The 16,211-nt window shown below is 37.0% G+C and overlaps 1 protein-coding gene across 1 annotated transcript in view; it reads right to left on the bottom strand.

Moving 5' to 3' along the window:
• Positions 1-16,211, bottom strand: part of TENM1 (teneurin transmembrane protein 1) — a 1,173,786-nt gene that overhangs the window by 656,180 nt on the left and 501,395 nt on the right. Inside the window, exons 4-5 of the mRNA XM_077145946.1 lie at positions 1,752-2,012; positions 72-128 (exon numbers count right to left, since the gene is read on the bottom strand). Coding sequence (XP_077002061.1) covers positions 72-128; positions 1,752-2,012 — 318 coding nt within the window. The remainder of the gene's footprint in view (positions 1-71; positions 129-1,751; positions 2,013-16,211) is intronic.

Here is a 16,211-nt window from a genome sequence, read left to right as displayed (position 1 = left end):
TTTGGCAGCATGGATGTCAGTGATGATGTGATGTAAAAAGAATTTGTGGTCAATTATTTGGAAGTATTTACCTTGAGTGGATCCACCTTGAGCCTCCATGTCACAACAAACAGGTGAGAATTTAAAACCTGCAACATCAAATATTGTACTAATTAATCCCTGTCCAAATCATCTGGGATTTCCCAATTTTCAGCCCTTTCCCTTCATTCAGTAGTATTTTTTTAGGTAACAGCTTTATTGAGATATAATTCACACGCAATAAAATTCATGCTTTATGTGTACAATTCAGTGGTTTTTAGTGTATCCACAGAGTTGTGCAACCATCACCACTATCTAATTCAAGAACACTTTCATCATCCTAGAAAAGCAACTTATATGCAGGATCTTGCAGAGGTACAAGAGAGCCCATGAAGAAATTTCTTTCCTTTAATTTAATGTTTCAACCTAGTGAACTTTCTAAAACTTTAGATATCAGAAGTGAGATGAAGGAGAACAGGAAGACTTGGCGATATAGGACATCATCTGCCATTCTCATTTCATATACATTTGGTCATTATTTTTTTCTGTTTGACAGATGAAGCCCAGAAAACAGTAGTGACCATTGAAATGTCTCCTAACTTCCACCTCAATGCTTTTTCACTTAAATAAATATGCATACATATAATAAGTATGTTAATCTTCTCATTTCCATACTTTACTGCCAATACTTTTGGCCATAAGTCAGCAATACATACATTTGTACATGAAAACTCAAGTCATTCCAAGGATACTTGTTGATAGAGCAAAGTATTATAGCCCATCAGTAAAGAATTGGTATTCTAAGTAGTGGGCAACCTCTCATTCCTTATTATATCCTTGTGGCCCCTATGGGCTGAAGGAGGTAGAGGATGACAAAACAGAGAAAGAAGCAAGTTTGGGGCTAATGGCTGTCACCTGAGAAAGTATTAGTTAGCCACTGCTAACAGGCTAAGCCTGGTGATAGGGACCTATGAAATGTAGACAAACAGAATAATGGAGAGAGTAGATTAATGTCTTTAATAAGTATTAATGTACTTTTCATTTTGATCTTGGGTAGGGACAGAACAGCAGAAATACAATAAATTAACATGTTTTTTTACATAAATCCCCAACAATTCAAAAAGGCAAAACTTCCTTTTCTAAAAGTTGCAAGAAAATAATATATAATTATATTTTAATGATACTGCTGTTAGTACCTATTGCCTGGCAATTGTCTTATATTAATTCATGTACTTTAAAAAATTTAAATCTAACTTGGTTAATTTGAACATATCTGTATATTTGATATCTTAATCTGAATAAAAACAAAAAGCATATGCAGAGTATGCTTGCTATATAGTTGTTCATCTCATTTTTCATATATTGATATAAAGTCAAAATGCACAAAATAAATACTTTATATAATAAATCCTACCAGTATTGCACTGGAAGACAAAGATGAAATTAAAAGGTGAGCAATAAATAAGAAACATACACAATATTGTTGACTATGTGAGATTATTTCCCTTGGGGGTCCTTAGAAATGAAAAGTACTTTGTCTATTATTGTAAATAAATGTGTCTATTTGCCAGATATTTAAGAACATGCCTGGTGCTTGGGACCCTGCAAGCAAGGCATTTTCATTCTGCCTATTAAATGAAAGATGGGCAGATATACGGAAGGAAAACAAATAAAAGACTAAAAAACTGCATTCTATCTGTGTTTTAAGTAAATGGTATAGGTAACTGTCTTACCATTCTCCCCATCAGACTTCCTTTCATGGTCAGTGTCAGTCAGGGACAAGGCAGAATTGGCCCGGCTGGACAAACAGGAGCTATGCTCTGATTTCATTCCGCTTATCCACATTCTCAGAGCATGGTCTGGTGAGGCAGCGCCTTCTGTCTCTGTGTCCACATCAGAACCCACCTCTAGCTGGTAACCATGCCGGGAAATGCTGTGCATGTCTGCCTGGTAGCCAGCACATAAACTGTGAGGTGTTTCACAGAATTCCATTTCTGAGAGGAAACAAAGTTCAGAGAAAAAGTTTAGAAGTATGAAGAAATACCCCCCAAAATTAGACCTTCTATTCTTATGCCCCCTTCCCACACCGCTAGTAATTAGGTGCTTATTCAAAGTTAGAATTCTGTTATTTTTATTTATGGTGCATAGGATTCTGTGATTATTTTGTATATCTGTAGTTTAAAATTATGGCCCTATTGACTATTACAAGGTTCTGGTAAAATCATCCCCCAAATAGCTTTATAGTTACAATTTTAGGTTGCACAATATGTAATAAGTGAGTGTAGAGGAGAATAAAGGATAGAGGGTGGTCCTTTAAAAGATATTTCTCTTGTAGAAGGGATATATGTGTTATGAGGAGAATACCTATGTTTAAAATAATAAAATTATTGGGTTTTTATAAGTATTTCATACAAACTGAGGTTAAGAATAAATAATACGGGGGGATCCAAGATGGCGTCTTAGTAAGGTACATGCGTCTTAGTTCCTCTGACTCCAAATCAACTAATAGGTGAACAGAAACAGTACAGAACAGCTCCTGGGGCTACAGCAGGGAATGGACACACAGCGTAACCCAGTCTGGGCTGGTTAGTCTGACTGCGAAACTCGGCTGCGGTGAGTGAGATCCCCGAGCGGCGGGCAATTTCCCGAGCAGCCGCAGCTGCGGTGGTCCGAGCTAATCCCTCCCTCCTTCCCGGGCTGGCTGAGGGACGCGGAGAGACAAGCTTCCCAGCCAAGGCGGCCGGCACCACACTTTTGCGGGCGGCTTCGAGTCTCGGCTTCGAGTCCGCGACTACGAGTCTCGGATCAGAGGGCTATCCAAAGTCTGGGCTGGCAAGTCTGACTGTGAGACTTGGCTGCAGCGAGACCCCCGAGCGGCCGCAGCTGCGGCGGTCCGAGCTAATCCCTCCCTCCTTCCCGGGCTGGCTGAGAGACTCGGAGAGACAAGCTTCCCAGCCAAGGCGGCTGGCGCCACACTTTTGCGGGCGGCTTCGAGTCTCGGCTTCGAGTCCGCAGCTACGAGTCTCGGATCAGAGGGCTATCCAAAGTCTGGGCTGGCAAGTCTGACTGCGACGCTTGGCTGCGGCGAGACCCCCGAGCAGCGCGTGATTTGCCGAGCAGCCGCAGCTGCGGTGGTCCGAGCTAATCCCTCCCTCCTTCCTGGGCCGGCTGAGAGTATCGGAGAAGCAAGTTTCCCAAGCCGAGGCAGGCGGCGCCCTTCTTTTGTGGGCGGCTTCGAGTCTTGGCTTTGAGTCCGCGGCTACGAATCTCAGATCAGAGGGCTATCCAAAGTCTGGGCTGGCTAGACTGACTGCAGGCGGCACCCCTCTTTTGCAGACGGCTTCGAGTCTCTGCTTCGAGTCCACGGATACGAGTCTCGGATAGGAGGGCTATCCAAGCCGCGGTAGCCCCCCCCCCACGGGAGGCTTCCTGGTCCGGTGGGGAATCCCCCAGGCCCGCTGCGGCCCGCAACCAGCCACAGGGTCCCCTCAAGCCGCGGCAGCTGATGCCCCCACCATGCGCGGCCCCTGAACCAACGGAGAGAATTGGATCCGAAATCCCCAGGCCACGGAGATCGGTGACTGGGGGAGACCCATTCCAAACACTTGAGACAAACGTGTGCCACGTGTGCCACGTACTGGGCAAGATAAGAAAAACAGATCCCAGAGATTTCACAGAAAAATCTTACAACCTTGCTGGGTCCAACACCAAGAGAAATCTGAATAAATGCCCAGACGCCAGCAGCAGAAGATAACTGTCCACGCTCAAAAGATTGAGAATATGGCTCAGTCAAAGGAACAAACCAATAGCTCAAATGAGACACAAGAGCTGAGACAACTAATGCTGAATATACGAACAGAAATGGAAACCCTCTTCAAAAATGAAATCGATAAATTGAGGGAGGACATGAAGAGGACATGGGCTGAACATAAAGAAGAAATAGAAAAACTGAAAAAACAAATCGCAGAACTTATGGAAGTGAAGGATAAAGTAGCAAACATAGAAAAAATAATGGATAGCTACAATGATAGATTTAAAGAGACAGAAGATAGAATTAGTGAATTGAGGATGGAACATCTGAATTCCAAAAAGAAACAGAAACTATAGGGAAAAGAATGGAAAAATTTGAACAGGGTATCAGGGAACTCAAGGACAATATGAACCGCACAAATATACGTGTTGTGGGTGTCCCAGAAGGAGAAGAGAAGGGAAAAGGAGGAGAAAAACTAATGGAAGAAATTATCACTGAAAATTTCCCAACTCTTATGAAAGACCTAAAACTACAGATCCAAGAAGTGCAGCGCACCCCAAAGAGATTAGACCCAAATAGGCATTCTCTAAGACACTTATAGTTAGAATGTCAGAGGTCAAAGAGAAAGAGAAGATCTTGAAAGCAGCAAGAGAAAAACAATCCATTACATACAAGGGAAACCCAATAAGACTATGTGTAGATTTCTCAGCAGAAACCATGGAAGCTAGAAGACAGTGGGATGATATATTTAAAATACTAAAAGAGAAAAACTGCCAACCAAGACTCCTATATCCAGCAAAATTATCCTTCAAAAATGAGGGAGAAATTAAAACATTCTCAGACAAAAAGTCACTGAAAGAATTTGTGACCAAGAGACCAGCTCTGCAAGAAATACTAAAGGGAGCACTAGAGTCAGATACAAAAAGACAGAAGAGAGAGATATGGAAAAGAGTGTAGAAAGAAGGAAAATCAGATATGATATATATAATACAAAAGGCAAAATGGTAGAGGAAAATATTATCCAAACAGTAATAACACTAAATGTCAATGGACTGAATCCCCAATCAAAAGACATAGATTGGCAGAATGGATTAAAAAACAGGATCCTTCTATATGCTGTCTACAGGAAACACATCTTAGACCCAAAGATAAACATAGGTTGAAAGTGAAAGGTTGGGAAAAGATATTTCATGCAAATAACAACCAGAAAAGAGCAGGAGTGGCTATACTAATATCCAACAAATTAGACTTCAAATGTAAAACAGTTAAAAGAGACAAAGAAGGACACTATATACTAATAAAAGGAACAATTAAACAAGAAGACATAACAATCATAAATATTTACGCACCGAATCAGAATGCCCCAAAATACGTGAGGAATATACTGCAAACACTGAAAAGGGAAATAGACTCATATACCATAATAGTTGGAGACTTCAACTCACCACTCTCATCAATGGACAGAACATCTAGACAGAGGATCAACAAAGAAATAGAGAATCTGAATATTACTATAAATGAACTAGACTTAATAGACATTTATAGGACATTACATCCCACAACAGCAGGATACACCTTTTTCTCAAGTGCTCATGGATCATTCTCAAAGATAGACCATATGCTGGGTCACAAAGCAAGTCTTAACAAATTTAAAAAGATTGAAATCTTACACAACACTTTCTCGGACCATAAAGGAATGATGTTGGAAATCAATAAAAGGCAGAGTGCCAGAAAATTCACAAATACGTGGAGGCTCAACAACACACTCCTAAACAACGACTGGGTCAAAGAAGAAATTGCTAGAGAAATTAGCAAATACCTCGAGGCGAATGAAAATGAAAACACAACATATCAAAACTTATGGGACGCAGCAAAGGCAGTGCTAAGAGGGAAATTTATTGCTCTAAATGCCTATATCAGAAAAGAAGAAAAGGCAAAAATGCAGGAATTAACTGTCCATTTGGAAGAACTGGAGAAAGAACAGCAAACTAATCCCAAAGCAAGCAAAAGGAAAGAAATAACAAAGATTAGAGCACAAATAAATGAAATTGAAAACATGAAAACAATAGAGAAAATCAATAAGGCCAGAAGTTGGTTCTATGAGAAAATCAATAAGATTGATGGGCCCTTAGCAAGATTGACAAAAAGAAGAAGAGAGAGGATGCAAATAAATAAGATCAGAAATGGAAGAGGAGACATAACTACTGACCTCACAGAAATAAAGGAGGTAATAACAGGATACTATGAACAACTTTACACTAATAAATACAACAATTTAGAGGAAATGGACGGGTTCCTGGAAAGACATGAACAACCAACTTTGACTCAAGAAGACATAGATGACCTCAACAAACCAATTCCAAGTAAAGAAATTGAAGCAGTCATTCAAAAGCTTCCTAAAAAGAAAAGTCCAGGACCAGACGGCTTCACATGTGAATTCTATCAAACATTCCAGAAAGAATTAGTACCAACTCTCCTCAAACTCTTCAAAAAAATCGAAGTGGAGGGAAAACTACCTAATTCATTCTATGACGCCAACATTACCCTCATACCAAAACCAGGCAAAGATATTACAAGAAAAGAAAACTACAGGCCGATCTCTCTAATGAATATAGATGCAAAAATCCTCAATAAAATTCTAGCAAATCGTATCCAACAACACATTAAAAGAATTATTCATCATGACCAAGTAGGATTCATCCCAGGTATGCAAGGATGGTTCAACATAAGAAAATCAATTAATGTAATACACCATATCAACAAATCAAAGCAGAAAAATCACATGATCATCTCAATTGATGCAGAGAAGGCATTTGACAAGAGTCAACATCCTTTCCTGTTGAAAACACTTCAAAGGATAGGAATACAAGGGAACTTCCTTAAAATGATAGAGGGAATATATGAAAAACCCACAGCTAATATCATCCTTAACGGGGAAAAATTGAAAACGTTCCCCCTAAGATCAGGAACAAGACAAGGATGTCCACTATCACCACTATTATTCAACATTGTGTTGGAGGTTCTAGCCAGAGCAATTAGACAAGAAAAAGAAATACAAGGCATCAAAATTGGAAAGGAAGAAGTAAAACTATCACTGTTTGCAGATGATATGATAATATACGTCAAAAACCCGGAAAAATCCACAACAAAACTACTAGAGCTAATAAATGAGTACAGCAAAGTAGCAGGTTACAAGATCAACATTCAAAAATCTGTAGCATTTCTATACACTAGCAATGAACAAGCGGAGGGGGAAATCAAGAAACGAATCCCATTTACAATTGCAACTAAAAGAATAAAATACCTAGGAATAAATTTAACTAAAGAGACAAAAAACCTATATAAAGAAAACTACAAAAAACTGCTAAAGGAAATCACAGAAGACCTAAATAGATGGAAGGGCATACCGTGTTCATGGATTGGAAGACTAAATATAGTTAAGTGTCAATCCTACCTAAATTGATTTACAGATTCAATGCAATACCAATCAAAATCCCAACAACTTATTTTTCAGAAATAGAAAAACCAATAAGCAAATTTATCTGGAAGGGCAGGGTGCCCCAAATTGCTAAAAACATCTTGAGGGAAAAAAAACGAAGCTGGAGGTCTTGCACTGCCTGACTTTAAGGCATATTATGAAGCCACAGTGGTCAAAACAGCATGGCATTGGCATAAAGATAGATATATCGACCAATGGAATCGAATAGAGTGCTCAGATATAGACCCTCTCATCTATGGACATTTGATCTTTGATAAGGCAGTCAAGCCAACTCACCTGGGACAGAACAGTCTCTTCAATAAATGGTGCCTAGAGAACTGGATATCCATATGCAAAAGAATGAAAGAAGACCCATATCTCACACCCTACACAAAAGTTAACTCAGAATGGATCAAAGATCTAAACATTAGGTCTAAGACCATAGAACAGTTAGAGGAAAATGTAGGGAGATATCTTATGAATTTTACAATTGGAGGCGGTTTTATGGACCTTACACCTAAAGCAAGAGCACTGAAGAAGGAAATAAATAAATGGGAACTCCTCAAAATTAAACAGTTTTGTGCATCAAAGAACTTCATCAAGAAAGTAGAAAGACAGCCTACACAATGGGAATCAATATTTGGAAACGACATATCAGATAAAGGTCTAGTATCCAGAATTTATAATGAGATTGTCAACTCAACAACAAAAAGATAGCCAACCCAATGACAAAATGGGAAAAAGACTTGAATAGACACCTCTCAGAGGAGGAAATACAAATGGCCAAAAGGCACATGAAGAGATGCTCAATGTCCCTGGCCATTAGAGAAATGCAAATCAAAACCACAATGAGATATCATCTCACACCCACCAGAATGGCCATTATCAACAAAACAGAAAATGACAAGTGCTGGAGAGGATGCGGTGAAAGAGGCACACTTATCCACTGTTGGTGGGAATGCCAAATGGTGCAACCACTGTGGAAAGCAGTTTGGCGGTTCCTCAAAAAGCTGAATATAGAATTGCCATACGACCCAGCAATACCATTGCTGGGAATCTACTCAAAGGAATTAAGGGCAAAAACTCAAACAGACATTTGCACACCAATGTTTATAGCAGCGTTATTTACAATTGCAAAGAGATGGAAACAGCCAAAATGTCCATCAACAGATGAGTGGCTAAACAAACTGTGGTATATACATACGATGGAATATTATGCAGCTTTAAGGCAGGATAAACTTATGAAGCCTGTAATAACATGGATGGACCTAGAGAACATTATGCTGAGTGAGTCTAGAATAAATAATACAATATGAAAAATCTGGGGGAAAAAAACCCTGAAGTTCAAGGACACTTTTCTAAAGTATTTTTCCTAAAATACTAAAATTATGAATACCTAATATTAATATTTTCCTTTGACACCAGAGAAGTTGACTTATATATGCTAATTAATATGTTTCAGTGATTCTTTCAAGAAATATATTTTAAAAAATATTCACTCATATATTGCACAACACTAATGCTTCATAGCTTGGATTTTTTCCCCTTGTCTCCCATGTCTTAGACTCATAGAATGTTCAAAATCTTAGAGATCTTTTAACAAATTCCCTCCTTTTATAGCTGAAGAAAATAAAATCCAGAGGGCAGAAGTCATTTGTCCATAGTCCGTATCAGATAGCAACAGAGAGCCCTTTTTGCTAAAACACCCATTTTGGCATGGTTTCTGAAGAAATAAATGAAGACCAATCAACTTACTGCATCAATATCAGGCATTTAGTTTTACAGTCAATTCTTCATTCAATTACAGTAAGGTGTCAAAGAGAGGAAAATTTGCTTCTAACAGTCCCTAATAAGTTAATGAAAAATGACCACATGCTAAGACATATCATCTGAAATGTCCATGTAATACTTACATAAGATAATCCAGGTATGTAATACACTATATAAGGTTTTCTCAGAGTGACATCAGAGACAGGGTATGTCATTTGGCCAGGAAGAAGCTTTACTGAATGCATCTAATCCTTTGTACATATCAATAAAATGCAACCCCCAAAATAAATTTAATTATTTGAATATAGAAAGTTTGGGATCTTAGAAATACCATATACAAGAGAAAAGTGGGTAGAACATGAATATATTTTCAAGATGGCTCTACTTTATGATATTGCCAAACAAAGTTTCCGTAAATCAATCCTTAAGTCTTATTTAATAGCCATTAGGTGCCCAGCACTGTACTTTGTGGACAAATATTCTAGGCAAATAAAACCTTCACCAGGAATTTCAATGATAAATCAGCTCTTTCAGTGTTATAAGTCACTGCTGAGTTTGCTACTTTATGATTTCTGTGATAATGTTTGTAAGAATAATTCTGTTCTTCTACAGAAATTTTTCTAATTTCCAAGTAAGTGATGTTGAAAAAATAGTCATCATAAAAAAAAAGAAAAATAATTATGGATTCCACTTGTCAAAACATAAAACAGAATGAAAGCATAATTCTCTTTGCCATAAAGATAAAAGTAAAAATCCGTTTTCTATAATATAAATCTTAATAGTCTAGAATATTAGGATCAGTTAATATTCACGTTTCTTAATTTCACAGTGTTTCATAGCCAAACCTACTGTGCAGTTTTTACTACAGTAATCTGGCAATAAACTTGTCAGTTTGAAGGCACAAGAAAGAAATTTTTTTAAAACTCTGTATTTGCAACTTCCTTCATTCGTCTAGACCGGTGATTCTTAAACTTTAGCATGCTTGAGAATCACCTTGAGGGCTTGTTAAGTACAGATTATTGCATTCCCCCATCTCTGCCTCCATTTTCAGTTTCCAATTCAGCAGATCTGTAGTACGGAGCTAAGAAAAGGGAAGAAATGAAAGCAGAGGATGCAAGCTTATTGTGGCTTTACCACAATTTTGTGTCACCAGCTATAATTCTTTTTAGAGATACGAGAAAGAAAGCCTGAGTTGTGAAGTGTCCCCACTTATTTTCCATGGATTCAGGGCACTAATTAGGAAATTTACTTTCAAGAGCACAGACTTGTTTTTATTTTCACTGATATCATAGAATATGAAATGTGACTGTCCAAAGATTTCGATATGAAATTTGAGTTGTCCTCGTAAAGACATTCATTGGGAAAGGAGCAAATAAAAAGAAATACAAAGCCCATTTGCCATTCTGGATTAATAAAATACCAGATAAGATAAAAGAAAAAAAGCACTGACAGATATGAGTAGAATCTTTTTAAAAATAGGTGGGTTTTTTTTTTTTCTATTCAAAAGGAAACTTGAGCGTGAATTTGTTCCCTTCTAAGGAGATGTCATGTCATATGATCAAAACTTGCATAGAATGAAAATGTATTTTCTATTGGAACTATAACCTGCTTTGAATATAAAGACTAAATCATCAATTCTCTCAAAAAAGTAAACTTTCTTCTCAATCTATAATTAGACAATGTAACAATCCAAATGAGCTCCAGTTCTACTTTTTTTTTTAAAGTGGTAAAGCAACAACAACAAAAAAAGATGACGAAAAGGACAAAGAAAGAAAAGAAAAAGTTTTACTTCCTTACAGTAAGTGATATTTGTTGAAATGCCTCACTTTCCTCTCTTGAAATCAATTTTGCCATTGTAGAATATTTCCTTAAATACACAAGAGCCTTGGTGGTGTTCGAAATTCTCATAGGATGCATTTTCTACAAAACACTTACATTGCACCTTAAGTGGGTGTTTTTTAGCCTTGAACATATAAGCTTGTTACCTAAAATATAACATAATCTCTAGAGAAGGTAAAGTTCAACTGGGTTTATTATATATCTATTTCTACCAATTTGCTAGCCACAAGAGAAATGAGAGTACTCTTAGAATAACTAAGGTTTAAATGGTTAGAATGTTTCCATGAGAAACTATATTTCAAAAGTAAATGTGGAGATGTTGTATTTAGGGCCTCACAACTAACAGGTATTTGATTTTTCTACTCAGGAAAACCTATTTTGCAGTCTTGCTCAGACAAAATCTGAGCAGACTAATAAAAGGCTGAAATCCAATTTTTTAAAATGAATAAAAAAGATATGCTTCAAAAGAAAAGATTATGAATGGCAAATAAGCAAATGAAAAAAATGGACAATCATTAGTTATCAGTAAAATACAAACCAAAATCATAATGTGATACCGCTACACTAGGAGAGTTGCTAAAAAATCTGACCACACCAAGTATTTCCAAATTTGTGGAACAACTACAACTCTCATACTCTGCTGGTGAAAAAATAAAATGATACAACCCTCTGGAAAACAGTTTGACAGCTTCCTAAAAAGTAAAAACTATATTAATCAGGAGAGGAATTGCACTCCTGGACATTTTTATGAGAGAAATGAAAACTTCTATCCATGCAAAAACTTGGACAAGGTTATTCATAGAATCTTTATGCATAATATCTAAAAAGTACAAACAACCCAAGTGTCCTTCAATAGGTGAATGAATAACTGTGTTATAGCCATAAAATGAAATTCTATTGAGTCATATATTAAATGAACTATTGATATGTAACAACATGGATGAACCTCAAAATAATTATGCTGAATAAAATAAACCATATAAAAAGACTACATACTGCAGGATTCCATTAAAATGATATTTTAGAAAATGCAAATTAATCTATAGTAATGGAAAGCAGATCACTGGTTGTCTGGGGAGGAATGAATTACAAAGGGGCACAAGAGAAACTTTTGAGGTGACCTAAATGTCTGTTATCTTGATTGCCATGATGGTTTCAAAACCTACCCCACTGCACACTTTAAATATGTGTAGTATATATAGTTTATTGCACTTCTTTTATAGCTATTAATATTTAATGGTTTAGACAACACCAGAAATTAAGACAACAAAGATACTGGGAAACTGTCAACTGTCATAGGTGGAGCCAAGAGCCTCAGAGGTAGAAGGGAGTTCTGCTCTTTTCCCCAGTGAAATAAAGTGCATGTAGCCTTAACAAAAAGGTAGTCAAGATATTATCTGACTTATGTCTAATCTAAGAGGCAATCAAGACTAACTGATGCATGACTTCTCAGTGATCCTATGGAGGGCACTTCTATTCTAGAAACATAAAAGGTGAAACATGAATTAAAGAAGGAAATAAAGATGAAACTAATCACTGATGAGTTTTCAGGACCTAAGGGAACATCCTTTCCTTAAGAATCATGAGACTAATTTGAGTGGGTCTGGTGTGTAGGATCACCTTAGATACCTATTAATGCTAATAAACTAACAAATCATAAAAAATGTAAAGGTTGAATAAAATGAACTACTGTATTTTCTTTCTGAATTTACAAGTTGATCCTCAGGTGTCTGTCCTGAAGAGCCCATTTATCAAAACTTGAAAGGGAAAGTAATAGTATTCTGTATCAGAGTTTCTCTAGAAATACTATTTCTGAATTTCTGATAAGCTCAAGAATTTATTTTTCTTAAAAATTTACCCATCAATAGTTTTTCCAAAAAGGGAGCTTTAAGGTATCAAGCTCTAAATAATTAGAAGTCAAATAACATGATTATTCTTAGCCATGGCCTGAGAGATTTGGGCTACAACTTCTAAAGAAAAGTAGGCCATTTCCAAAAACTGCAGGATGAGTTTCAGTTACTATGACTCATAATCATTATGGATTGTATGCAAAATCAGGTGTTAATAATCAGCCTATGTTTTTGTATAAGTCAATCAACATAGTATGTCCTCGGTTTCCTCATTTTTAAAATACTGGGGTCCAATAGAAATAGTCTTTTGGTAACATCCTTATTAAAGAATTCTATAACTATAAGCAGAAACTGCCATGGCAAAATGTGTAATATTTGATATTTTCAAATGGGAAAAGAAGTAGTAATTTTATGACTCAAACCCCATTGGACGGAATAATCATATATGTTCTAGTTTGCTAGCTACAGGAATGCAATATGCCAGAAACGGAATGGCTCGTAAAAAGGGGAATTTAATAGGTTGCTAGTTTACAGTTCTAAGGCCAAGAAAATGCCCGAGAAGTTCAGGGTTTCTCTCTCAAGTGAGAAAGCACATGGCAAACACAGTCAGAGTTCCTTTCTCATCTGGAAATTCACATAGTGACCACAATCAGGGTTCCTCTCTCATCTGGAAGGGCCCATGGTAAACATGGCATCATCTGCTAGCTTCTTCTCTTCATGTTTCCTCTTTTATAGGGCGCCAGTAAACCAATCAAGACCTACCTAAATTGGTGGAGACATGTCGTCACCTAATCCAGTTTAACAACCACTTTTGACTAAATCACATCATCCAGGGAGATGATTTGATTACAGTTGTAAACATACAGTATTGAATAGGGATTATTCTGCCATTTTATGAAATGGGATTTTAATTAAAACATGGCTTCTCTAGGGTCCATACATCCTTTCAAAACAGCACACAGGGAAAGATACCTTAGTTCAAAAGACCAATGAAGTTCAGTGCTACTCTCTCAAGTGAGAAAGCACATGGTGAACATGCTCAGGGTTTCTCTCTCATCTAGAAAGGTATGTTGTGAACACAGACAGCATCATCTGCTAGTTTACTCTCCTGGCTTCCTGTTTCATGAAGCTCCCCAGGAGGCATTTTCCTTCTTCATCTCCAAAGGTTCCCAGCTAGTGGACTCTCTGCTTCATGGTGCTGTAGCATTCTTTACTCTCTCCAAATCTCTTTCATTCCCCAAAATGTTTCCTGTTTTATAGGACTCCAGAAATTTATCAAGACCCACCCAAATGGGTGGAGACATGTCGTCCCCTAATCCAGTTTAACAACCACTCTTGACTAAATCCCATCATCCAGGGAGATGATTTGATTACAGTTGTAAACATACAGTATTGAATAGGGATTATTCTGCCATTTTATGAAATGGGATTTTAATTAAAACATGGCTTCTCTAGGGTCCATACATCCTTTCAAAACAGCACACAGGGAAAGATACCTTAGTTCAAAAGACCAATGAAGTTCAGTGCTACTCTCTCAAGTGAGAAAGCACATGGTGAACATGCTCAGGGTTTCTCTCTCATCTAGAAAGGTATGTTGTGAACACAGACAGCATCATCTGCTAGTTTACTCTCCTGGCTTCCTGTTTCATGAAGCTCCCCAGGAGGCATTTTCCTTCTTCATCTCCAAAGGTTCCCAGCTAGTGGACTCTCTGCTTCATGGTGCTGTAGCATTCTTTACTCTCTCCAAATCTCTTTCATTCCCCAAAATGTTTCCTGTTTTATAGGACTCCAGAAATTTATCAAGACCCACCCAAATGGGTGAAGACATGTCGTCACCTAATCCAGCTTAACAACCACGCTTGATTAAATAATATCTCCAGGAAGATGATCTGATTATAGTTTCAAACACACAATATTGAATAGGGATTGTTCTGACTTTATGAAATGGGATTTTGATTAAAACATGGCTTTTCTAGGGGACATACATTCTTTCAAACCAGCATAATACATTAGCTAGATAAGATCATGTGTCTTGATGACAAGTTTTGCTATATTAAAATATTGATATAGCTTAGGTATCTACTGTGAATGAAAAGATTATTGATAGAGATATACATATGGAAACAGATATAAATATATGCTAAATCTTTGAGATTCTAGTGCATTTTTATTTACTCATGAACACTGACTGCTTCAATTAGGGCAGAAAAATTCAGTTAAGACAAATAATTGTCCCTAACAAATAGGTCTCAGATTACTATTGCTAAGTATTTCACCTAATTTGGACATGTCAGCCACACATATAATATTAAAATAGCCAAGCAGAGTTGTTATACATTCATTTTTTGACATTTTTACAAAGGAAAGGACATGGAGATGCCTTGAATTCCCAGCAGACACACACCCAAACCATGTTAAAGGACAAATTTGTTTGTCTTTTCACAACAGAAATTCATCATTTTCTTTTCTTGTCCTTCTAACAATGTATAAAAGTAACTGAATAAGCAGTTATTCATTAAAAAAAAATCATCAGTTTACAAGAATGGCTAGAGAAAACACAATAATCCATGGCATAATGAATAAAAATTCTCAAAATTAAAAAATAATTTTACTGAACCAGTAATATTTATTACTGGGTCCAGGAAGAAAGGCAATGAATTATTACAGTCTTAACCAAGAGATAAGAAAGAAAGAAAGAAATGTGCAACACCAGATAGGAGACAAATAATTTTTACTACTGGGTACTATTTCATTTTCTTTGAAAAGAAAAAAGTATCAAACTGTCAAACAAGCAGTTCACTTAAATACAACCCACTGAAAACCCACTTAATTTCAAGGCAAGAAAAAAATACAAAATAGTCTTCCCTGATTTGTCTTAGTCTAAGCAAATTACTCCAATTTAATTTCTTCTTCTCTTATTTCGTGAAAAACTTTATCAAATGTACAGTGCTATACTAGCCACTGAGGAAGTGAGTTCATAAGACCATGTCATGCCTGTTGGGAAGTTCCACAGGAAGCCTCTTTGAAGGACCTAATGATAACAAAGTACAAAAGACAGACCACTCAAAACTAACTTTTATTTTTCAGCTTGTCTAGGGCACAAGAGTGAGAGATGAAGTGTTCCCATGTGCAAGTCTGGGGCCACTGGTTATCAAAGGATTTAGGGAAAATGGCAAAGCTTCCTGAAGCCTAACCCCTCCCTAACAATTCCAAATGAACCCATCATCTCGGTACTCAGTACCTACCAATTATGCCTTATTTAATTTTCAAGATTTCTCCATCTGTAGGTAGTGAAAAGCATGGCAAAAATATCTGGGCAGAGTTAAAAGCCTGAAGCATAAACATGCATTCCTTATGGCCAAGATTGGTTAACAGACTCCATCCCAGAACAAAGATAAAAGATCAGGTCCTTGTCAAAAGGGAAACTCAAAAGTATAGTGAATCGCAAATCTGTAACACATAGCTCAGACCTGAGAGGGGCACAAAATTTTAACATAAGGTCAAA

Source organism: Tamandua tetradactyla, chromosome X, assembly GCF_023851605.1.
Source record: "Tamandua tetradactyla isolate mTamTet1 chromosome X, mTamTet1.pri, whole genome shotgun sequence".
NCBI lineage: Eukaryota > Metazoa > Chordata > Mammalia > Pilosa > Myrmecophagidae > Tamandua > Tamandua tetradactyla.
Note: the sequence above shows the minus strand (reverse complement) of the source record. Positions and strands in the feature narration are given on the sequence as shown.